The sequence below is a fragment of the Rattus norvegicus genome, chromosome 2, assembly GCF_036323735.1.
Source record: "Rattus norvegicus strain BN/NHsdMcwi chromosome 2, GRCr8, whole genome shotgun sequence".
NCBI lineage: Eukaryota > Metazoa > Chordata > Mammalia > Rodentia > Muridae > Rattus > Rattus norvegicus.
The window spans coordinates 190,128,969-190,154,706 of record NC_086020.1 but is presented as its reverse complement, the minus strand read 5'-3'; the positions used below and the strand labels follow the sequence as shown (position 1 = coordinate 190,154,706).

Genomic DNA, 25,738 nt, shown 5'->3' with positions numbered 1-25,738 from the left:
GAGATTGGTAATAAAATTTAAAAGTCCATTAAACAAACAAAAAATAGCAAGTCACTACCTCCAGTTTTCCCCTGAGCTCCCAGTCTCATTCCCAACCAACAGCCATTGTTTCTAGGCCATAAAACCTAGGAAAGTTTTTTTCTAGACTTCCCCTGAGTCAGATTTCCAGACCTCTGTGTGTGAGGTATTTTCCCTATATCTCTATGCAGGCCTCACTGATTTTTCTAAGTTTATTACTATTAGGTAAAACTTTTCATTGCACTGTATTTATTCTTGGTTCTCTATTAATCAAATGGAGCATATAGATTTGCAGGCCCAGTTGTTTCTTTAGATGGTTTTATTTTTAAATGATATCCCCTGTCTCAGATGAAACTTAAATAAATCCATATTATTTTCTCTGACCAGTTTGTCTTTTGTTATAGGGATCTCAGTCAGGAGCCTCAGGTATGTAAGGACAAAAAGGTTTTCTTCCACCACAGACAACATACTCCTTCCAGTTCAACCTTGCAAATGAAAAATAAGTCTTACTGTTCCATTTTCGAATAATTCTAAAATGTAACCCTGACACCTTAATGAAGTTGATGTTTTCGAAAGGAGCAATTCATGTGTACAAGTGGTCACCCACCACAGATATATAAACACATTTGGCTTCCTTTATGGATAAAAAGCTGTAGTTGAAATTTTGAGCTTAGGCTGGAGGGAAAAGAAATGTTAAGATGTTCAGGATACATTTCTGAAACAGACAACATGAATCCTGAGTGTTTGTGACTAAGTCCCAAAATGTTTGAGTATATTAGGATTACCAGAAGCCCAGAGACAGCTCAGAGAGTTCTACTGCAGGAGAGAGGAATGAGCTACCTAACGGCCCAACAAGCTGCCTTGCTTGCCACCTTGGCTTGCTGAAGCAGTGGCTGGGAGGCTGTAGGACCTGACAACCTATAGAACTCAAATATTCCACACTTCTGGCTTTCTCACAACCTTATGTTCATACCGGGGCAGAATTACCTCTGTTGCTCAAGCTTTTCTTTCCAACTCTTTCCTTGTGGAGCCTCCCTATGTGAAAGGAAAAAAAAACATGGTAAAGAGTCAGTGTTCTCAAATACTGTATACTGGGAGAAGGGTTGCAGTGATCCCCACAAACAGTGTAGCATCATCACCATGTATGAGAGAAGGGCCACGGTAATTCCCACACTCCTTCACTTCCTATTGTGTGCCAGTACTAACTAGAACAGACATCCAGCATAGCTTACCTCCACTTCTTTTCAAAGAAATCTTTAGTGAAGTTTTCTGGTGAACATTTTGGAGCCGAAGCCATAGATTGCTTGAATAAATCTGTTAGGTGGGCAGCAACTTTAAATGCAACACATGAGTGTTAGTATTGACTTCTTTTATTTTTATTTTTAATTTAATTTTACTTTTCGTATTGACTTCTTTCTAATATTTCTTCCTTACATAATTACTCATCTGCATTCTCTTTAAGAGCCCTCATTTAATTTACCAGTTGATTTGGAGGATTTCTGTACCCAAGCTGTAGCGGGCAGTAGTCAGACATCCTACTATCCGGGGGATGTCTGTTAGTCAATATCATCTTTATGACCCAAATGTAAATGCATCACAATGCGTTTGACCTATGGCACGAGAGAAGCTTTGTCAGGGAACTGATTTTGATTTCCCTCATATTAAAACAGATTAGCCAGCACAGTGAAGTTGTTTCTCTAAACATATGCCTGCTATCAGGTTCTAAAGATCTGAATATCATATATTTTAAAACTTTGGGGCAATGTTGTTAGAGTTTGTCTAGAAACACATGGCATCAGTGAGATGTCACTTTGTCAGAGAAAGAGTAGGACATCTGCTCAAGACAAGAAAACTTAGAAAACACTGATTTAGGCAAGGGTAAGTAATTTTTCTTCTTGGGGGGACTTTTCTGTACCCTTTAATTTATGTATGCTGTATATCTGCAAGAAAGAAGTAATATAGTGTAAAATATTATTCAAACTTCTTTTATTGCAAAACTCATGCTTTTGTAGGGACAACCTTAAAAAACCCTTTAGGAAATGCAGTGGGAGACACTGACTTCATAATCACCATTGGTGACTGTCAGGGTCAGTTTTCAGGATGCAGTTTTCTTCCTGCACCAAATTGAGGAATATAATTTATTTAACTATTAATATTGGGTGACCTATAGGTTTGCCTCCATCACACATACCTATTTTCTTGGGCCAAAATTACAAGCTTAAATGACCCAGGGTAAGTTTGTAAGATCAAATATAGAGTAAATAAAATTTGCATTTTAATTAAATGCATTTTAAAGGAAAAGTATGTAACATGCTATATCTGGGACATACTATAAATACAGATTGTTTATTATTTATCCAACATTTAGTTTTAGCAAGGCCTTTTGTATTTATGTTCACCAGCAGCTCTATTACAGGAGCCACCTCGTAGGAGTGTGGCAGCGGAGCATACGGACAGGAGCACTGGAGACTGTGATGGCCTCTTCTATAATAGCCATCTGAAGGGGTAGTGGTCTGTCACCTTTGGTCCCCTGTCACTTTGTTATTCTAAGAAATCTTAATAAGAGAACAGTCTAGATAAACAACAACAGCAACAGTAACAACAAAATAAGAGTATAAATCAATACTGTGAAAGATGCCAAACATGTCAAACAACAGGCAACCCAGGGCCTCTGCCACATAGCTGATCATAAAAACCCAGCAAAACTCCTTGTGCTGCTGCTCCGATATGATCACGTTTGTTGGGGGGAGGGAGAACTCCTTTGAGAGTAGCTGTTTGTGGTATAACATACAGTATATATATATATATATATATATATATATATATATACACACACACACACACACATATATACATATATATACATATATATACGTATATGTATATATATATATATAACATACATATAGGAGAGTGCAAGGTGTGGACAATGTCTGTGCATTTGCTTGGAAGTCATGTGCATGTACATGGGGGCATTGATCCCTGGTGCCTTGCTACCTCCTAGCTATTTTCTATGGAGTTGAAGTCAACCAGAAGGTAAATATATCAGTGTTTTAATTCAACAAAGGGAAGTTCAAGATGCATTAAGTGGGGGAGGGGGAATCACTGTTTTCAGGGCAGAAAGAAAATAGAAACCATTGCAAATTAGCATAGCCAGTACAGGAGCAGAGGTGATTATGAGAGGTGATTATGAGAGGATTGGTTGTGGTATACAGAGTAACAAACAGGTGTATGTAAGAAGTCCTCTTGAAACCTTAGATAGAATGCAGAAAAATATTAAATTCCAGTTACCTTCAGTCACGTGACTTTTTGTAGTTTCCTCCATTTTAGGGAAAGACTGAAACAAAGGTTAGAATTACTTGAGGTTAATTGTGTTATGTGTGGAAACAGTTTGTTTAGAAATATTCTCTGTGTGCTCAATTTGACTCATAATGGAAAAGACATAAAGTGAATTTGTGTTTTAAAACCATTACATGAGACACGCCTGGGAAGCCAGAAGAGACTACACTCTGCCTACATTTCTGACTACAGAGGAAAACACCTAAAGCCATCTGGGACCCTGGTGCACAGGAGCCCTGGGAAAAGGCGGCGCAGGCTCTCCTAGTTGCTGCCCTCACGGAGAGCTCAAAAGCAGCCCCCCACGAGCATCTTCAGCTGCGGGACCACAGGTAAGACCAACTTTTCTGCTCCAAGCAACCTGCCTGGTGGACTCAGGACACAGGCCCACAGGAACAGCTGAAGACCAGTAGACAGGAAAAACTACACACCCGAAAGGAGAACATTCTGTTCCCATGACTGGCTGAAAGAAAACAGGAAAACAAGTCTACAGCACTCCTGACACACAGGCCTATAGGACGGTCTAGCCACTGTCAGAAATAGCAGAACAAGGTAACACCAGAGACAACCTGATGGCGAGAGGCAAGCGCAGGAACCCAAGCAACAGAAACCAAGACTACATGGCATCATCGGAGCCCAGTTCTCCCACCAAAGCAAACACTGAATATCTAAACACACCAGAAAAGCAAGATCTAGATTTAAATCACATTTGATCATGATGCTGGAGGACTTCAAAAAAGACATAAAGAACTCCCTTAGAGAAATGGAGGAAAACATAAATATACAAGTAGAAGCCTATAGAGAGGAATCACAAAAATCCCTGAAAGAATTCCAGGAAAACACAATCAAACAGGTGAAGGAATTAAAAATGGAAATAGAAGCAATAAAGAAAGCACAAAGAAAAACAACCCTGGATATAGACAACCAAAGGAAGAGACAAGGAGCCATAGATACAAGCATCACTAACAGAATACAAGAGATAGAAGAGAGAATCTCAGGAGCAGAAGATTCCATAGAAATCATTGACTCAACTGTCAAAGATAATGTAAAATGGAAAAAGCTACTGGTCCAAAACATACAGGAAATCCAGGACTCAATGAGAAGATCAAACTTAAGGATAATAGGTATAGAAGAGAGTGAAGACTCCCAGCTCAAAGGACCAGTAAATATCTTCAAAAAATCATAGAAGACAACTTCCCTAACCTAAAGAAAGAGATGCCCATAAACATACAAGAAGCCTACAGAACTCCAAATAGATTGGACCAGAAAAGAAAATCCTCCCGTCACATAATAGTCAAAACACCAAATACACAAAACAAAGAATATTAAAAGCAGCAAGGGAAAAAGGTCAAGTAACATATAAAGGCAGACCTATTAGAATCACACCAGACTTCTCACCAGAGACTATGAGAGCCAGAAGATCCTGGACAGATGTCATACAGATCCTAAGAGAACACAAATGCCAGCCCAGGTTACTGTATCCAGCAAAACTCTCAATTAATATGGATGGAGAAAGCAAGATATTCCATGACAAAAACAAATTTACACAATATCTTTCTACAAATCCAGCACTACAAAGGAAAATAAATGGTAAAGCCCAACATAAGGAGGCAAGCTACACCCTAGAAAAAGGAAGAAACTAATCGTCTGGGCAACAAAACAAAGAAAAGCACACAAACATAATCTCACATCCAAATATGAATATAACAGGAAGCAATAATCACGATTTCTTAATATCTCTCAACATCAATGGTCTCAACTCCCCAATAAAAAGACATAGATTAACAAACTGGATATGCAATGTGGACCCTGCATTCTGCTGCCTCCAGGAAACACACCTCAGAGACAAAGACAGACACTACCTCAGAGTGAAAGGCTGGAAAACAACTTTCCAAGCAAATGGTTGGAAGAAGCAAGCTGGAATAGCCATTCTAATGTCAAATAAAGTCAATTTTCAACTAAAAGTCATCAAAAAAGATAAGGAAGGACACTTCATATTCATCAAAGGAAAAATCCACCAAGATGAACTCTCAATCCTAAATATCTATGTTCCAAATACAAGGGCACCTACATAAAAGAAACCTCACTAAAGCTCAAAGCACATATTGCACCTCACATAATAATAGTAGGAGATTTCAAAACCCATCCTCATCAATGGACAGATCGTGGAAACAGAAATTAAACAGAGACATAGACAGACTAAGAGAAGTCATGAACCAAATGGACTTAACAGATATTTATAGAACATTCTATCCTAAAGCAAAAGGATATACCTTCTTCTCAGCTCCTCATGGTACTTTCTCCAAAATTGACCATATAATTGGTCAAAAAACAGGCCTCAACAGGTACAGAAAGATAGAAATAATCCCATGCGTGCTATCGGACCACCACGGCCTAAAACTGGTCTTCAATAACAATAAGGGAAGAATGCCCACATATACGTGGAAATTGAACAATGCTCTCTCTACTCAATGATAACCTGGTCAAGGAAGAAATAAAGAAAGAAATTAAAAACTTTTTAGAATTTAATGAAAATGAAGGTACAACATACCCAAACTTATGGGACACAATGAAAGCTGTGCTAAGAGGAAAACTCATAGCGCTGAGTGCCTGCAGAAAGAAACAGGAAAGAGCATATGTCAGCAGCTTGCCAGCACACCTAAAAGCTCTAGAACAAAAAGAAGCAAATACACCCAGGAGGAGTAGAAGGCAGGAAATAATCAAACTCAGAGCTGAAATCAACCAAGTAGAAACAAAAAGGACCATAGAAAAGAATCAACAGAACCAAAAGTTGGTTCTTTGAGAAAATCAACAAGATAGATAAACCCTTAGCCAGATTAACGAGAGGACACAGAGAGTGTGTCCAAATTAACCAAATCAGAAATAAAAAGGGAGACAAAACTACAGAATCAGAGGAAATTCAAAAAAATCATCAGATCCTACTACAAAAGCCTATGTTCAACAAAACTTGAAAATCTGGATAAAATGGACAATTTCCTAGACAGATACCAGGTACCGAAGTTAAATCAGGAACAGATAAACCATTTAAACAACCCCATAACTCCTAAAGAAATAGAAGCAGTCATTAAAGGTCTCCCAACCAAAAAGAGCCCAGGTCCAGACGGGTTTAGTGCAGAATTCTATCAGACCTTCATAGAAGACCTCATACCAATAGTATCCAAACTATTCCACAAAATTGAAACAGATGGATCACTACCGAATTCCTTCTATGAAGCCACAATTACTCTTATACCTAAACCACACAAAGACCCAACAAAGAAAGAGAACTTCAGACCAATTTCCCTAATGAATATTGACGCAAAAATACTCAATAAAATTCTGGCAAACCGAATCCAAGAGCACATCAAAACAATCATTCACCATGATCAAGTAGGCTTTATCCCAGGCATGCAGGGATGGTTTAATATATGGAAAACCATCAACATAATCCACTTCATAAACAAACTCAAAGATAAAACCCACATATTTCATTAGATGCTGAGAAAGCATTTGACAAAATTCAACACCCCTTCATGATATAAGTCCTGGAAAGAATAGGAATTCAAGGCATAGTAAAAGCCTAGACATAGTAAAAGTCATATACAGTAAACCAGTACCTAACATTAAACTAAATGGAGAGAAATTTGAAGCAATCCCACTAAAATCAGGGACTAGACAAGGCTGCCCACTCTCTCCCTACTTATTCAATATAGTTCTTGAAGTTCTAGCCAGAGCAATCAGGCAAGAAAGGAGATCAAAGGGATACAGATTGGAGAAAAAGAAGTCAAAATATCACTATTTGCAGATGATATGATAGTATATTTAAGTGATCCCAAAAGTTCTACCAGAGAACTACTAAAGTTGATAAACACCTTCAGCAAAGTGGCTGGGTATAAAGTTAACTCAAATAAATCAGTAGCCTTCCTCTATACAAAAGAGAAACAAGCTGAGAAAGAAATTAGGGAAATGACACCCTTCATAATAGTCCCAAATAATATAAAATACCCAAATAATATAAAATACCTCGGTGTGACTTTAACCAAGCAAGTAAAAGATCTGTATGATAAGAACTTCAAGCCTCTGAAGAAAAAAATTGAAGAAGACCTCAGAAGATGGAAAGATCTCCCATGCTCATGGATTGGCAGGATTAACATAGTAAAAATGGCCATTTTACCAAAAGCAATCTACAGATTCAATGCAATCCCCATAAAAATACCAATCCAAGTCTTCAAGGAGTTAGACAGAACAATTAGCAAATTCATCTGGAATAACAAAAAAACCCAGGATAGCTAAAACTATCCTCAACAATAAAAGGACTTCTGGGGGAATCACTATCTCTGAACTCAAGCAGTATTACAGAGCAATAGTGATAAAAAGTGCATGGTATTGGTACAGAGACAGACAGATAGACCAAAGGAATAGAATTGAAGACCCAAAAATGAACTCACACACCTATGGTCACTTGATTTTTGACAAAGGAGCCAAAACCATCCAATGGAAACAAGATAGCATTTTCAGCAAATGGTGCTGGTTCAACTGGAGGTCAGCATGTAGAAGAATGCAGATCGATCCATGTTTATCACCCTGTACAAAGCTTAAGTCCAAGTGGATCAAGGACCTCCACATCAAACCAGATACACTCAAATACACTAATAGAAGAAAAAGTGGGGAAGCATCTCGAACACATGGGCACTGGGGAAAATTTCCTGAACAAAACACCAATGGTTTATGCTCTAAGATCAAGAATCGACAAATGGGATCTCATAAAACTGCAAAGCTTCTGTAAGGCAAAGGACACTGTTGTTAGGACAAAATGGCAACCAACAGATTGGGAAAAGATCTTTACCAATCCTTCAAGTGAGAGGACTTGAATCGAAAACATACAAAGAACTCAAGAAGTTAGACTGCAGGGAGACAAATAAGTCTATTAAAATTGGGGTTCAGAGCTAAACAAAGAATTCACAGCTGAGGAATGCTGAATGGCTGAGAAACACCTAAAGAAATGTTCAACATCTTTAGTCTTAAGAGAAATGCAAATCAAAACAACTGAGATTTTACCTCACACCAGTGAAAATGGCTAAGATAAAAAACTCAGGTGACAGCAAATGCTGGTGAGGATGTGGAGAAAGAGTAACACTCCTCCATTGTCGGTGGGATTGCAGACTGGTACAACCATTCTGGAAATCAGTCTGGATGTTCCTCAGAAAATTGGACATTGAACTACCTGAGGACCCAGCTATACTTCTCTTGGGCATGTACCCCAAAGATGCCCCAACATATAACAAAGACACATGCGCCACTATGTTCATAGCAGCCTTGTTTATAATAGTCAGAAGCTGGAAAGAACCCAGATGCCCTTCAACAGAGGAATGGATACAGAAAATGTGGTACATCTACACAATGGAATATTACTCAGCTATCAAAAACAATGACTTTATGAAATTCCTAGGCAAATGAATGGAACTGGAAAATATCATCCTGAGTGAGGTAACCCAATCACAGAAAAACACACATGGTATGCACTCATTGATAAGTGGCTATTAGCCCAAATGCTTGAATTACCCTAGATGCCTAGCACACATGAAACTCAAGAAGGATGACCAAAATGCGAATGCTTCACTCCTTCTTTAAAAGGGGAACAAGAATACCCTTTGGAGGGAATAGGGAGGCAAAGTTTAGAGCAGAGGCAGAAGGAACACCCATTCAGAGCCTGCCCCACATGTGGCCCATACACATACATCCACACAATTAGATAAGATGGACAAAGCAAAGAAGTGCAGGCAGACAGGAACCGAATGTAGATCTCTCCGGAGAGACACAGCCAGAATACAGCAAATACATAGGCGAATGCCAGCAGCAAACCACTGAACTGAGAACGGGACCCCCGTTGAAGGAATCAGAGAAAGGACTGGAAGAGCTCGAAGGGGCTCGAGACCCCATATGAACAACAATGCCAACCAACCAGAGTTTCCAGGGACTATGCCACTACCAAAAGACTATACATGGACTGACCCTGGGCTCCAACCTCATAGGTAGCAATGAATAGCCTAGTAAGAGCACCAGTGCAAGGGGAAGCCCTTTGTCCTGCCAGGAGTGAACCCCCAGTGAACGTGATTGTTGTGGGGAGGGCGGCAATGGGGGGAGAATGGGGAGGGGAACCACCATAGAGAAGGGGAGGGGGAGGTGTTAGGCGGATGTTGGCCTGGAAACCGGGAAGGGGTATAACAATCAAAATGTAAATAAGAAATACTCAAGTTAATAAAGATGGGGGAAAAAATCAGCTCTTAAAAAAAACAGTACACAGTTTATTTGAATATTTTGTTCTTTTATGTAGTGAATTTCTAAGAATAAAAATCATTTGATATTATAGAAATTACTTTTTCTTTCACATTCACTAATTTATTCAGTATTTCTATGAACATCAATTTCTTAAGGTAAAATTAGTAATACATATTCAAAGTAAAAAATTTCTACATTTATCTCTATTATCTATCTACCTATCTTTTGTTTGAGGATTTTCAGAATTATCTGTGTACAAAGGAAACATATATTTGGAAAATTCAATAAATCCATGATGCAATTATTACAGAAATAAGGCATGATGTGGATGAAGCAAATGTTTCAAAGCCTTGGTAGGAATCTCATGTAGCTTTCCCCATATACAGTCTGCATGGGAGCACCTGACAGTGAGACAGTAGCAAGAACACTGGACTGTGGGACACCCTCTCACCATAACCAGCTTGAGGAGATCTGCAGCATTGCCTCTCTCCTCCTCCGTTCTGGAATCCTTGACTGTCATCTCTTGTTGCTCATCTTCTTTCTTCAGGATGTGGTTTATATAGTCCTAGATGGGGAGAATCAATCAAACAGATAAGAATCAAAACCATCCAGAGAAATATACTGGCACAATCATTGTCAACTGGGGACATTACAGAGGGACTAAAAAGGTAAGTTCACACCTCTCGACAGTTAACTGGTTAAACACTGGGAAAATTTTTCTCAGTAGATTAGTAATAATAATAAGCAGAGTGCTGATCTGCTCAGAATCAAAGCTTTAAAGGCACAGGAGAGAACTGCACAAGGATGTTGGAGGGCCTTGCCTCTAACAGAGTGCTTCAGCATCCTTTTATCAAAATGAGTAAACTGGGTAGATGATTCCTAGGTCTCTCAGTATTGTCTGTATGGTTCTGTGTATGTCATTTAGTCCATGCCTTTGCTTCTAGATGAAATATATTCCTTCCTATATTTGATCAATTGTCAGGAAACATTTAGGAAAGGCTAAAGACAAGCAGGTGAGTTTTCTGGAGCTAGCCCACCATTTTGCATGGCTGCAATGGGCAAACTCTGAATTACAGAGCCTTCAGAAATCTCATATCAAGATTGATTCTTATTGCTGATATGCATTTACTGCTATTATTACATATTTGCATGATTCTTGGACATTAATCCAGTCCATTGGGCAGATTTTCTGCAGAACATCGAAGATGTACTCTCTTGTAGTAATGCTATGTAGATAAATTGATGATTTCATAATTCCTAATAATGATTCTATAGAATTCCTAAATTTACACAAGTAAATTTGAGTCCTTTATAGTATGAAAGTGCAATTAGGGCTCTGTAAACCTCCATGTATCACGGGCTAATTGCACTAGGATAAGAAAGCAGGTTTGGAAAAAATTTACCATCAGGGAACATATTCCTTCTAGACTATTTGTGAAACCATTATCTGATAACTAAAGGTAATAAACTGGGAATGGACAATTTATTATAAGTACAAGGACAGAAAATATTGACTGGTTTGTTTATACAAAACTTCAAAACTAATGAGACAAAAGGCAGATGATTTAATTTTTGGTAAAGCCATGCTAACTTATAAAAATTATTGCTTTAAACTTTTAATGAACTTATAGAACTAGACGATATGAATATTTAGATACTAATCTTAATGGAACACATGTAAACATTTCTGCTGTAACTCTTTATTCAATTTATGATTTGAATTTATATCTCAAACCTGCTTTTGGTTTGTAATGTAATGATGCTTAAAAAACCATGAGCCACCAACCAGGAAGCATACACTAGCTGATACGAAGCCCCCAACAGATATACAGCAGAGGACTGCCGGATCTGGACTCAGTCAGAGAAGATGCACCTAACCCTCAAGACACTTGGAGCCCCAGGGAGTGAGGAGGTCTGGTGGAGTAGGGGTGGGGTGGGGACATCCTCTTGGAGATGGGGAGGAGGTGTGGTGTGGAGGGTGGACTGGGAGGAGGATAAAGTCTGGACTGTGAAAAAAAGATTAAAGAATAAACTTTTAAAAAAGGGAAAGAGAAAAAACCATGTGATCATTTATCCTGAGAAAGTTTAAGAACTAAGAAGAACAATAAGGGGTGACAGTCTTTTTCTTTCAGCAATGAGGCTTTGTCTTACTTCAAGGTTTTTTTCTTACTTAGGGGCTTTTTATTACTTTCAGCAATGAAAAGGTAGAAGCTTTTTCTTTTACTAATCAATAAAGGTTGGGACTTCTTTTATAGACAGAATGAGTGAGTTTTCTGCACTGGTGCTTGCTCAGTGGAGATTGTTTCACCCACATCTATCTCTGTATCTCTGTATCTCTGTATCTCTGTATCTCTGTATCTCTGTATCTCTGTATCTCTCTCTCTCTCTCTCTCTCTCTCTCTCCTCTCTCTCTCTCTCTCTCTCTCTCTCTGTCTATCTATAGGTACATATGTGAGTATAGGTGTGTGTATGTAAGTTTGCATGAACATTCGTGGAGTGATGAAACAAGGTGGTTGGGCCCAACCAGATGTGTGAAAGATGTGTGTGTGTGTGTGTGTGTGTGTGTGTGTGTGTGTGTGTGTGTGTGTGTGTGAATGTGTGTGTGTCTATGCAATTGCCAGTATAAAATATTTTCATTATTTTCCTTTCTTTTTTCTCTGGTTCACAAAGAGTTAATGAGTTTCTAACCTCTTGCTAGCTAGAGGTCCTTGAGCAAGAGAGAAAGGAAATCAGCACTTATTAGCACAAACTAGAAATAGAGTCACATAGAAAGAAACTAGTGCTTATTAAGGCACAAACAGGAAGATGATAAGGCCAGGAATCATCAGTCTTTAGCTTTCATCCTGACTCTGTTCTGCCATAGCTTGTTCCCAGGCAGAGCAGGCCTCCAGTAGACCAATCATCTATCAACATTGACCCTCTTCTCGATGCTAGGTTCTGGGTATATAACCATGAAAGCATACAATGTTCATGCTGAGGGAATTAAACTTAGAACAATACTGTAGATAAGATTACTTATGGGCCATATATTTATAAAATCTTAGGTCTTTTCAAAGCAGCAACTGTTCTCATCCATGAACGAGTATCAGAATAATGTGTGAGTCTATATTTTCTCCAGACAGTACTATCTTTCCATGTAGTAGGAAAGAAAGACTATATAGAAAAATAACAGAAAAAGTTTTCTTAAACTATAGCAGCACATTTTGGGCTTCCAATAACTTAATACAGGAATCATTAAGCAGCCTCTACATTTTAACCTTCTATTTTAGGTGACCCACATTCAAGTGTTATTCTAAATATTGGTAAAAACTAGATGATTTTGGGCTCTTCAGGACATGAACAGGAATGATTTGCTATGTTCCCAATCCTTTTGGGGGATGGGCATCATGTCACCCACATTCTGTTACCTTCAGGGAAATTTGCAGCTTCAGTTTCACCTCGTTCTTTATGACTTCGTGCTGGATGAACTGACGCATCTGTAGCACCTTGGGGCCTTCAAGTATAGGAGCTGGGATGTTTGTCAGCTGCTTAGCCCCAATACAGAGGCCTTTCCAAATCTGAGTGCCAAATGGTGGTCCTGGAGTCTTTTTCTGTCAACAAAACAAAGTGAAAGATTCACCAAAGAAGTCAGAATAGTGCAGCAATGAATTTTTTTTTTAATGAACACTTCAGTAGATACTAGACCAGGAGACCTGACTTTGAGGGATCCAAATAGACAAGGCTTGGCCACCCACCTGTAAAAGTAATGGTAAAATAGGAAAGAGATTCATCATTCAGAATGACTACCCTGGAAAGCACGGAGACTAGCATCTCATGCTTCATTTTCAAGGATCTGACAAGAGCTTGGGATAATGTGACAGAGGAATAAAAGGAGATCAATGAATGTATATGCATCTTTGGGCAATCTTGATCCAAGTGTGATTTAATTGATCAATATCTTAGGATTAGACAGTTAGGAGGTTACTGCTATCAGAGTTGGGCTTTGGAGGGAGGGGGTTGGGGGTACCACAGGTAGTTTCCACTCATGGTGAGATGTTCATTGTCTGAGTTATTCCTAGACTCCAAGATGACTATAGGAGACAATGGCTAAGAACAAAGGATAAGTCAGAACGTTGGGAGTTAGTTCTTTAGGGTTTAGGTAGGTCTCTGCGACTTCTAGAGGTACTATTGCTGGGATAAAACAGTCAATCCACCTTTTGTGGTGGTATACACTTTTAATGCCATTACCCTAGAGAGAAGCAGATGGATCTCTGTGAGTTCAAGGCCAGCTAGGTCTAAATAGTCAGAACTTATTTCCAAAAGAGCCTAAAACTAAGCAAACACACAAAGAAAACTTCACTCCAACCAAAAGCAGCTTGGGGAAGGAAGAGTTGATTTGGCTTATACACTCAGGTCACAGTTTATTATTGAGTGAAGTCAGGCAGGAATGCAAGGCAGGAATCTGAGGAGCAGTGCCTATAGGTTCACTCTGTGCTGCACTCAGTCAGTGGCTCATGCCGCCATCATCTCAGAGAGTCGAGGACCATTTGCCTAGGGTTGGTGCTACCCACAGAGGGCTGAGACCACCTGTATCTGTTAATAATTCAGACATCCCCAAACATGCCAACAGGCTAACTGGATCTAGGTTGTTCCACAACCTATCTTCTCAAATGACTCTAGACTATGTCCACTTGATAATTAAAGATAACTGGGACAAGATAAGACCTGGTGACTGACAATCTGCTTATTATCATGTCTCTGCAAATCTCAAATCTTATTTATTCTTTGGTGCTTCTAACCTTGCAGGGGAAGACTGCTGCTTTTAGATGAAAGATCAAATGATTACCAAGTCGTATATGAAGAGTTGAATCATAACATTATCCAAATTTAAAGAAACAAGGAGACCGATACATAATGGAGGTAGAAATGGCAAGCTATAATAGCTTCCTAGTTACTCGGTGAACATCTGAAGGACCAAGGGGAGAGTCAGTCCTCTCAGCAGAAGCTGAAGCCATCACAGTTACACCTGTGTGGGATAAAATGGTGCTGGAAAAATCCTCATCTTCCTGGACCTGAGCAAAATTTCATCTTGACATTTGTCATCAACGATGTCTGATGGTGTCCTGCTGGGCATCTTTTCAGGAGGACTATACGACTCTGCACTTGGTGATTCAGCAACAGTCCGATTCATGTTATACAAATAATGCTTTGTTTACCAAACAAATAATGCTCAGATCACCCAAGACTTCTGGAGTTAGCAGTCTTTAGTTTCCTGGTTCTGTGTGAATTTATACAGGATGATTCTGAGAGTAAAATCATCCCATGAGTTTTGTCCAATCTTGAGCTCAGTGTAGCTGAAACTCAGCCCCAAAACTCTCTAGGGGTTTCTTGGGAAGGAATGCCCATTTAGAAGTGAGCTCTAACCTCTATTATCCTAGTCATTGACCTTCAGGACTAGTGCACTTTGCTGCCTGGGTGCTTTGTTTTAAAGAGTGGCCAGTGACAGCCACCTATTGGCTTTCAGTTTGTAGTGTCAGAGTTTCAGATGAAGAAAATAATCTTCATTAGTCCCGAATGGGTATGTTTATCTTATCTTCCTGTAGTACCTTCAGCTTCTTGACATTTTCAGCATTCAGAGAAGAATACTGTTGTGCAGTGTAACCTGTTTCAGGATTCAGGACAAGGAATCGTGGCCACTTCAGATAATCTATTTGATCAGAGTCACCAAATTAAAAGGAAGAAGTCTTTGTTATCTTAAAAGCTCACTGTCTCTGCTCTGCAGAGTTTACATTACCCTCCTCCCTTAACATCAATATGGTGTACAGTCACATTTTTGGTGTCTTTATGGATTTCATAATTTAACACTATATGATGTGCTGGACATGCTGCATGTTGTATTTATGAAACAATGACAGTCTTCCAAGATGCAGGATTTAGCGACACTTCAGCAAAAATGTTACTTCAATCTTTTAAAGCTTTTGGGTGGAGTTTTGCTAGTCTGGCATGATAATATCTACAGCATTTACTCACTAATATTGCTGTGGCAAAATTCTTTACCCTCTCCCTCTCCTCCCCTCCCCTCCCCCCTCTCAATTTGTGCCCTTTTAAATACATGAAGAAAAGAACAGGGAGAGGGAAAGACACAATGCTTTGTTTCAAACTTAGCTGGGAGAAAGGACAGGGAAAGTGCTTTAGTATCAGGAAGAACATGATAGGTGAATGTAACAGGTTTTTCAAGAGAGCTATTTTAATGATATAGGAATATGTTCAGGCCTGCCATGCAAAATAAAAAGCAAAACCGAAATTAGCTATCCAGGCATGATCTTCTAAAAATATATTGCTACATCTACAAATGCTTACATTTCCAAAAATATATAAAACTATAGAAGACCTAAGGCTGAAATGATATCTACATAACGTTATTTTACGGTGGGAAATGGTTACCTCAACTGAAGGAAATGTCTCCCATGATCTCGACTGGAGATTTGGAGGAACGATGCTGTCCAGCTCCTTCTTCATGATCCATTGTGATGCCTCATGGAAAGGGCGAAGGACTGTGATGCTCAGGGCACCTGGATTAAAGGGAGTTACCAGAGGCTATTTCTCTACCAAAGTGTTCTTGATAAATTCCACACACATTACCCAAGCGCAACACATACCTTTGAACTGTCTTTTACACAAAAACCATCCTCAGGTACAAGGACTGTGCTTTCGAGTGCTACTCTCTAAGCAGAGACCATGACTCAGTCAACATCTGAAAACTGGACTTTAATCATTCAAAAGCAATTCACTGGTGCCTCTCTGTCCCTCAACGGTCATATCTGGGTCCTGTCAGGTCTGCCAACAAACTGCCTTGAGTCCATCTACTTCTGTCTCCTCCTCAGATGCAACATTTAACATTTAATCATGTGCCTCAGAGGTATCCCATCCTGGACTGAAGCAACAGGTAGCTTTTCTAGATGTAGACTTAGCAGTTTGGAGTGAACTGATCCTGACAACCAGGTCAGGTTCATCCATGATTAAAACTTCTTTGACTTCCCATTGCTTAAAAAGCAGAGCAGGGTCTTCTCTGTTCACCCCCGACTCTGCTTGAACTTCTTTCATTCATGCTACAGCCATGCTCGGCCTCTTCTTACCCATTTTCCAATTCGGTATTTTGTGATTTCTTCCCCAAGACATCACCATCCCCACCCCATGCCACACACACACACACCCCTGAATATACTAGCAAGCTCTCTGATCTCAAGCTTCTTCAGAAATACTTTCTATATGGTATTAGAATCATCTTCTCAAAGCTGTCATTGAAAATATTTCTATTCTTCATAGACCTTTTGTAAGTTTATAATTACACAGTTATTTGTGGGGCTATATAATTAACACTCATTTCCCTTGATAAATTATACAGAATTAAAGGAAATAAGCCCTAGGTTTGTTTTAACTCATTCTGTACTCCAAAAATTAGTATTTGGCATAGGATAGGTTGCTAAGACAATGCTAGCTAAATAAATAAAATATTCTGAGGAGAGTTATTATTTTCTGTTTTCATTTTGTTGTTATTGTTTGGTTGTTTTGTTTTCATTGGGTTGTTCTGGGGTTTTTTTTGTTTGTTTTTTTTTTTGTTTTTTTTTTTTTTTTGTTTTTTTTTTTTGAGACAGAATCTTGCTATGCAGTGTAGGCCGACCTCAGACTTACAGTGATTTCCTAGTTCAGGAGTTATTGTACCACCACGCCTGCCTTTCTTACATAGTTCTCTACATACACTACATAGTCAAACACAGCCATCTATTTTTACATTCATACACACAAGGCAGATAATATGTACATGCATGCTGATAAACTAAAAGATAACACAGACCTGCAAGCATGCTTACAAGTAGAAGACTTGAGGTATAAGTCATCAAACAAAAAATTAAAAGACACACACACACACACACACACAGCATATCAAAGTACATGTCTTTAATTTTATGCAATGATTTTTTTTCTTTTCTTGTTGTATTTTGCTCAAGATATTTTCCCCCAAATTAGTTGAGAACCATGATGTTGAGACCTCAAAAACAGGGCAACTGAGCACAGAAAGACAGGGAGGACTGCAACTTGCTCCCTGGGACTGGAGAAATTTAAAAAATAAAAATAAAATGAAAAAGAAGATTGGATCCATCGCTCTTCTGTGCTAGTCATCCTCGCCTTCGTCTTCCTTTCCATCCTCTCCTTCAGCCTCATTGCCATCTCCACCTTCATCCTCATCTCCTTCATCAATATCTTCTAACCCCTCCCCTCCCCCTCCCCTCCCCCTCCCCCTCCCCTCCCCCTCCCCCTCCCCTCCCCTCCCCCTCCCCCTCCCCCTCCTCCTCTCTCCTCTTCTTCTTCTTCTTCTTCTTCTTCTTCTTCTTCTTCTTCTTCTTCCTTCTTCCTTCTTCTTCTTCTTCTTCTTCTTCTTCTTCTTCTTCTTCTTCTTCTTCTTCTTCTTCTTCTTCTTCTTCTTCTTCTTCTTCTTCTTCTTCTTCTTCTTCTTCTTCTTCTTCATCCTCCTCTGCCTCTCCTTCTTCATTGTCCATATCAGGAACCAAATAGAACTGCAAGGGATCTGGCCAAATATCATCTTTGATGACATCTCCTAACTCGTCAGCACCTGCGTCAGAATGGTCAGTAAACAAGGTAAAGAAGCTCTCTGGCTCTTCATGCTGCCTCTTCCTGCTGGCCTTATTCTGTGTTTGACTTGAGTGTTTTGTCAAATCCTTTCCAGATTTCCATTTGATTTCAGTGGACTTTGAAGACAGGTCACTGCTCTCATTCAGATGTAATTCTTTGGAGAGAACTTTATTTTCAAAGTAAGGATTTTCATCAAAATAAAAATCTATTCTGTAACCTGATTTAATGGTTTCAAATTCTGTCACTTCAACTCTGATCAAATAATGCAGGACCTCCTCGTCTTCCTCCAGAGGCAGTGCAGACACTTCTGGATGGTTGACAAATGTTGTTGCCCCCAAATTTGGGATTTTAGCTGTTGTGGTTTGCCCTGAAGTTATCTGTATTTTAATGCTAACTCCACTGCCCCAAAGACAGCTGCCTAGTCACGTACTCAGGAATCAGGTGACTTCACCAGAAACTTCTCCCCATTGAATCTGTAAAGTACAGGTGAGGGACAGGTACAAGACAGAAGGAGGTCTGTCATTGGAGGAGAAGGAAGGATGGGAGGGAGATAAGTTTGAAGGAAGAGAAGGAGAGGAGGAGAAAGGAAGAGGAGGGAGAGAGGGGCAGAGAAGCCATGGCAGGACAAGATGGCGGGTGATGTTAAGATTCTGCTCTGTGTATTTACAGGTTGTTACTAATGTTCTCAAGGGATGGATGGTACTGGGCTTTGTATGTTTAAGTGGGCAATTATATCTTACCAATTGGGTCAAAGATTATTGTGTTGTGTGTTCTTTAATGTGTAGATTTAAGTAATGTAATGGAGTGTGGGGTGACTGGTCTGGGCCGCCGCGAAGTTGGGATGTTTCCGCCAAGATATCTAGCAAATATCTTGGGACACCGTGGTGCGGACCAAGCGGGGTAAAACACATCCATACCTTTTTTTTTTATTTTTATATTTTTACAACAACATTTAGCGATCAATTCTGACCTCTTCTGAAAAAATGGTTGGAGGAATTTGTTATATTTTTACTCTACTTTCAAAATGTCCTCACTGGCTTGTTCACGAAGTCTGTCTGTTTCATTCTGTACTTCATCAATGTGGTCAATTGCTTCTGGCTGTTCTTTTTCTCTCTTTGGTGGCAGGCTGGGAGAGGCTGACTTGTTCTCCAGCTTTGGGGCAGCAATGGGTCTGGGTTTCTTGGGCTGAGTCAGGATTGCAGATTGCCGCTTTGAGACCATGGTGTGAGGGAGGTGGCCAGGAGACAGAAGCCAGAGCCTTGATGTTCACAGCAGGAAGAAACTCACAAGAACTCTGACTTTTTGAAATTAATAAAATAACACAATTTCCCAGTGAACATGTAATACAGCACATATATTACTGACTAGAATTCCAATTGATACATAAAATGTAATTTCCTATTGTATTTAGTTTGATCAAGACATCACCTTAAAAATGACAAAAATCCAAAAAGAATTTGCAAGAGAGCTCACAGTTTCTAAACAAGATGGAATGAACTCATAAATAAACCCTAGGCACAAGCCTTCTGATACCAGCAAGAGACATTCATTCTGGACAAGCTGACATTTAGATACAGTGCAATGTAAGTAAGGTGACATGATCAGCTGGTATCCAGAATAGCAAAATGAGCAAAAGGGACTGGACAGCCAGAGGATGAGAATCACCAGAGAACCTAGGGAGCTGCAGGTAGCATGGCTTCTCTACCTGGGTGTTCCTGTACTGGTTCCTGGAGAACCACAGTCGTTGACTCTCCATAGGCCAAGGATAAGTATTCTTCTATGTCACTGTCTCGGAGAAGTTCCACTCCTGATCCATCAGTATAGACAACAAAAAATCTGTTTGAAGAAGTAAAGATTTGACCATTTGAAACACTGAGTAAAGATGTTTCTTGAAGTTGGAACAGAGAATAAAAATCCTAACACTGTTGGCGCCATTTTACCTGGGAACATGTTCACCATAGATCTGCATGCGATTCTTTTCAAGGTGAAGTGATGATAAGCTTTCGTAGCCCTCCGTCTGTACATTCAACTTGTCTTCTAGCTTCTTTTTAGGTAACGCTGTTGATACAGAGCCATCAGCCATGACCTAAGGGACAGGCATATGAGCAACTGAAGAGAAAAAAGTGCCACAGTGTCCTACATCACCACCGATCCAATGTGAGCAAGCTCATGCTCTTTTGGATTTTCAGAAAAATCAAGCATATTTAATTACAAGATACTGATATTATATCTGAATTTCATTAATAAAAGAGGAGACACACTAGCAATGCAGCTGTCCTCAAAACTGTTAAAAACGAACTATAGTACATTCAGAAGAAAGTGACCAGGACTGAGAGGGGACTCAAAATCTTATCCTATGGGGATTAGTTCAAAGAATGAAGGGAAGAACACTCATGCAATTGCTGTCTTAAGATACTGAAAGAACCTTTCCATGGAAAGGGTTGAGATTCAAGTGCAGAACTGTGGCTCCCTGATAGGACATATGGGTGAACAGATTTAGGATACACACAATAGGCAGTGCTATAGTTACTAGTACTGTCTATATCTGGCCTACATCTCTTCAGAAAGGAGCATGGCACGGGTCGCCCACTGTAGGTGATGTGGCCCCAGAGGTGTATCAGAAACACCGTTGGCAAGGAATATCCCAGACATTTCAATCTGAAGGGGCTTTGGTTATACGTTTCCATTGCTAGTCATTATCAATTGAAATTCATCAGTTCACGCTCATGCTGTGAAGACTCAATTATTTAGGGAAGAAAAACATGAACTGGACTAGGACTGGTCTGCATACCAAAATAACATTAGGGATTCTCTGGTTTGAGGTCAAATCTAAAATCTAACCCCATACCCACTAGTCATTGGAGGAAAGTCCACTGTTGGGCAAGGATTGGAGAAAAAAGATAAATGCTTAGACCATGGCAATGCTCTTTGGTCAAGATGGTTTCTATAGCACCATCGAACTCTGAATTGTGTATACCTTTATATGTCATGAAATAGTCTTTAGATTTTTAAACTATTTTAAATGTGAGATAAACATTGTAGATCCTAATCTATATAAAATATGGGGCCATGGTTCACCAATGCCTGGACAGACAGGGATAAGGGGCCATTGTGGTATTGAAAAACAAGTAGAAAATTAAGCATCATCATGGCGGTGCCTATACCCTCTCCAGACCCTTTCTTCCCAAAATCAGTCCTGCTAGGCACTTCTCACTATAGACTGCCCTAATGCCATGAAATTAGTGAATGTTTGTATTTCTTCTTGCTTGAATTCCTGCATTATTGTTGGTGGTTACATTAATTTTTACTTACATTTCTCTAATTGTCTAGTAACTTTAAATTTTCTCCTGCCCAGGTTATTAAGATTATTTTTCTCTATGAAAATATACTTAAGAATCAAAGAAAGGATACTGACATTCATGATTGATTGGCTGAGACTGAGTAAGTGACAACAAATGCAAAAGTCTGTATGGAACCTGTCTAGTATGATTTCAAAACAAAGCTATGGCAGTTGCAGTGAAATGGTCCACATAGGTTCACAGAACATGGCACTATTAGAAAGAATTGCCAACCAAAGAGTACATATTGGGCAACCCATGGCTCCAGCTGCATATGTGGCAGAAGATAGCTTTGTTGGGCATCAATGGGAAGAGAGGCCCTTGGTCCGATGAAGGCTCAGTGCCCCAGTGTGGGGGAATGCGAGGGCAGGGAGATGGGAATGGGTGGGTGGGTATGGGAGCAGGGGTAAGGGGGATGGGATAAAGGATTTTCGGAGGGAAAACCAGGAAAGGGGATAAGATTTGAAATGTAAATAAATAAAATATCTAATTAAAAAAGTGCAAAGAAAAGAGAAAGGAAGGAAGGAAGGAAGAAAAAGAAAGAAAGAATTAGGAAGGATTAGCCTTGGAGTGCCTGTGGCTTTACTGGAGGAACTGTGTCACTGGGGGTAGGCTTTGAGGTTTCAGAAGCTCAAGTGAAGCCAACTGGCTCATTCTCTCTTTCTGTTGCCGGACAATCTGGATGTAGAACTCTTAGCTACCTCTCCAGCACCATGTCTGCCTACATGCTACATGTGACAATAATGGACTGTAAGCCTCTAAACTGCAAGCCAACCCCAATTAAATGTTTTTCTTTATGAGTTGCAATGGTCATGGTTTCTCTTCACAGCAATAGAAAACTTAACTAAGACAGAAGTCCAGGCTCTCTCCATAGGGATCCTGCATCTTACCTTAAAGATGTTCCCCTCGGGATCCTGGACCTCACAGATCACCTCTGAGGTGTGCTTCATGATGTACCTGCTGGCTCTCAGCTCTTCACGCTTCTGGAAGGGATGGTACATATTACTGCTCAATTCATGGCAATATGTGGCCGAGCAGTCTTTGTCGATATAAAGGCAGCCTGTGTTTGAAGGTAGCACCTGGGAGGAGAGGGGGAAAAGACATTAAATTTCTTGTGCAATTTGAGGGATTTGAAAGATATTTTCGGGACAGAAACATCCAAGAAAGAAGATGATGATTCTGAAGGACTTCTTTCCAACAGACAAACAGAAGATCCATTTCTTGGCCATGGCCTCATGCTTTTTCTGTTCATTTTCTTATGTTTTCTGGGTTTGTTCTTTTCTTCTTACTTAAGACTTACTCCATTTTAACTGAGATAAGTTCATAAAACTCCATGCAAAATGTTTGGTGCCCATTATATTTTGGGACAAAGAAACATATTTAAAAGGGGTAAATGTTCTTAGAAGCTTTATACTTTACCCTTCTGATAGCTGACATAGACAAGGGTTTATGTAATGACTTCTAGTTCCTTTCTTTCAGTTATAATTCATGTATTGTAAATTCACCCCTTAGGGGAACAAAAAATTCATAGGAGGAGATATGGATGGAGTCAAAAATTGAAGCAGAGGGGTTGGGGATTTAGCTCAGTGGTAGAGCGCTTGCCCAGTGAGCTCAAGGCCCTGGGTTCGGTCCCCAGCTCCGGAAAAAAGAAAAAAAAAAGAAAAAAAGAAAAAAATGTTGAAGCAGAGACTGAAGGAAAGGCCATTCAGAGCCTGCTCCACCTGGGGATCCAGCCCATATACATACAGCCACCAAACCCAGACAATATTGCTGATGCCAAGAAGTGCATTCTGACAGGAGCCTGATATAGATGTCTCCTGAGAGGCTCAGCCAGAGTGTGACAAATACAGAGGTGAATGCTAGCAGTCAACCATTGAACTGAGAGCTGGGTACCCATTGGAGGAGTTAGAGAAAGGATTGAAGGAGCTGAAGGTGGTTGCCACCCCATAAGAACAACAATACCAACCAGCCAGAGCTCCCAGGAACTAAGCCATCACCCAAAGAGTACATATGGACAGACCCATGGCTCCAGCTACATATGTAGCAGAAGATGGCCTTGTTGGGCATCAATGGGAAGAGAAGCCCTTGGTCCTGACAAGGCTGGATCCCCAGTGTAGGGGAATGTCAGGCAGGGAGGCAGGATGGAGTGGGTGGTTGGGGGGGGAACACCCTCATAAAAGAAGGGAGAGGAGGGAAGGGATAGGGGGTTTATGGACAGGAAATTGGGAAAGGGGATCACATTGAAATGAAAATTACAAAATACCCAATAAAAATGTAAATAAATGATGAAGTAAATAAAAAATTTCACCCCTTAGAAGTATAGTATTTGGTAATCTTTTAATATATCCAAGAATGTGTGCAGCCATTATACATGATCTTAGAATATTTATATCCTTTCCTCCACAAAGACACTCTAGCCTCATTACCCTTCAATGTATCACTCCCGATTCTAGTCTATGACTACTAACCCATCGTCTCTGTAGATTTTTCATACATATGCAGTCACTGTATATTCCTGTCCCCAGTCCTCAGTGGCCACTGACTCATTATTCCTATGGATTTTCCGATTCTGATTTCCGCATGGACGGAAGCATCACTGTGTAGCTTTTCTCCACGTGGTGTAAGAGTTTCAAGATGCAGCAGTTTGTAGCATGCAACTGATTCCATTTGCTGGCACAATGACCACACCAGTTGACACACCAAAATGGATGGGGAAGTCTCAGAAGGCCCCACCTCTAGATGAAAATCCCCAGGCAACTAATTACTGCTGGAAGAGGGAGTCTACTTAAGGGCAATCCCCATAGGTTATCCAATCCCAAGTGATTAACTATAAATGCCTATACATACATACATACATACATACATACATACATACTTACACACACACACACACACACACACACACGCAACACTAAAAGGACTCAGTGGGTTACACTTATTTACATCTATCAGTCTGTCTGTCTATAACAATAATGATTAAAGAAGAGAGGTTATGAATTAGAGAGGGGAGCACAGGAAGAATTAAAGGGAAAGAGGAAGGATAGAAATAATGTAAATATAGAACACTGTGGAAAATTCTGAAAACATTTCAATTTAGAAAGTTTGCCCTCCCTCAGCTCTACTGGATCTTACAGGCCCAGTGTGCACTTGGTATGCCTTTTTAAAGCGAGAAAGGTGAAGGCCCTCGTATGCAGCAGAGCTGCCCTAAGCACCTCCTTGGTTCTTAGGAGTCTGACAGCGTCTGGGTAGACAGGACTTATCTAAGTCAGGTGACCGACTCTTCTGATTGACATTTTGCCAACACCATCTTTGATGTCATCTTCAAGAGACACAGCTGCCTGACCCCTGAGTTCTGGAAAGAGATTGTGTTCACCAAGTCTCCTTAGCAGAAATTCCCTGACCATCGTATGAAAGACGGTCTACATTCCAAGGACCAGGACTCCAGCTATGACGACCACATCGGGTGTTTACACCTATGTGCAGTGAATTAGGTCTGTCTTTAAATATTTTTAATTGACAATGCTAATGCTTTGAGTGTTTTCTTAGTGTTCTATTGCTGTGATGAGACACCATGACCATGGCAACTCTTTTAAAGGAAAACATTCAATTGGAGCTGGCTTACAGTTTCTTTGTTTATTTATTTTAATTCATTTATTTACTGAATATTTTTTATTTACATTTCAAATGTTACTCCCTTTCCTGATTTCCCATCCATAAGCCCTCGAACCCATCCCCATCCTCCGGCTTCTGTAAGAGTGTTCCCCTCCCCAACCACTCCCCTTCCCACCTCCCTGCCCTGACATTCCCCTACCCTGTAGGGTCCAGCCTTGGCAGGACCATGGGCTCATCCTCCCACTGGTGCCCAACAAGGCCATCCTGTGCTACATATGCAGCTGGAGCCATGGATCTGTCCATGTGTACTCTTTGGGTAGTGGTTTAGTCCCTGGGAGCTCTGGTTGATATTGTTGTTCTTACGGGGTTGCAAACCCCTTCAGCTCCTTCAATCCTTTCGCTAACTCCTCCAATGGGGACCCAGATCTCAGTTCAATGTTGGCTGCTAGCACTCACTTCTGTATTTGTCACACTCTGGCTGAGCCTCTCAGGAGACAGCTATATCAGGCTCCTGTCAGCATGCA

The 25,738-nt window shown here is 40.1% G+C and overlaps 1 protein-coding gene and 1 pseudogene across 9 annotated transcripts in view; both read right to left on the bottom strand.

The window, feature by feature from the left end:
• Spag17 (sperm associated antigen 17) overlaps window positions 1–25,738 on the bottom strand; it is a 246,975-nt gene that overhangs the window by 44,917 nt on the left and 176,320 nt on the right. For all 9 annotated transcript variants that reach the window (XR_005501147.2, XR_005501148.2, XR_005501149.2 and 6 more), the window contains 9 exons: window positions 22,493–22,681; window positions 20,205–20,350; window positions 19,970–20,100; window positions 16,057–16,184; window positions 13,041–13,223; window positions 10,085–10,198; window positions 3,310–3,355; window positions 1,251–1,350; window positions 1,006–1,053 (listed from right to left, as the gene is read on the bottom strand). Coding sequence is in view for 6 of the 9 variants with exons in the window: in XM_039103807.2 (XP_038959735.1) it covers window positions 1,006–1,053; window positions 1,251–1,350; window positions 3,310–3,355; window positions 10,085–10,198; window positions 13,041–13,223; window positions 16,057–16,184; window positions 19,970–20,100; window positions 20,205–20,350; window positions 22,493–22,681 (1,085 nt within the window). In the remaining 3 variants the exon portion in view is untranslated. The remainder of the gene's footprint in view (window positions 1–1,005; window positions 1,054–1,250; window positions 1,351–3,309; window positions 3,356–10,084; window positions 10,199–13,040; window positions 13,224–16,056; window positions 16,185–19,969; window positions 20,101–20,204; window positions 20,351–22,492; window positions 22,682–25,738) is intronic.
• On the bottom strand, window positions 16,199–19,626 carry Set-ps9 (Set nuclear proto-oncogene, pseudogene 9; annotated as a pseudogene).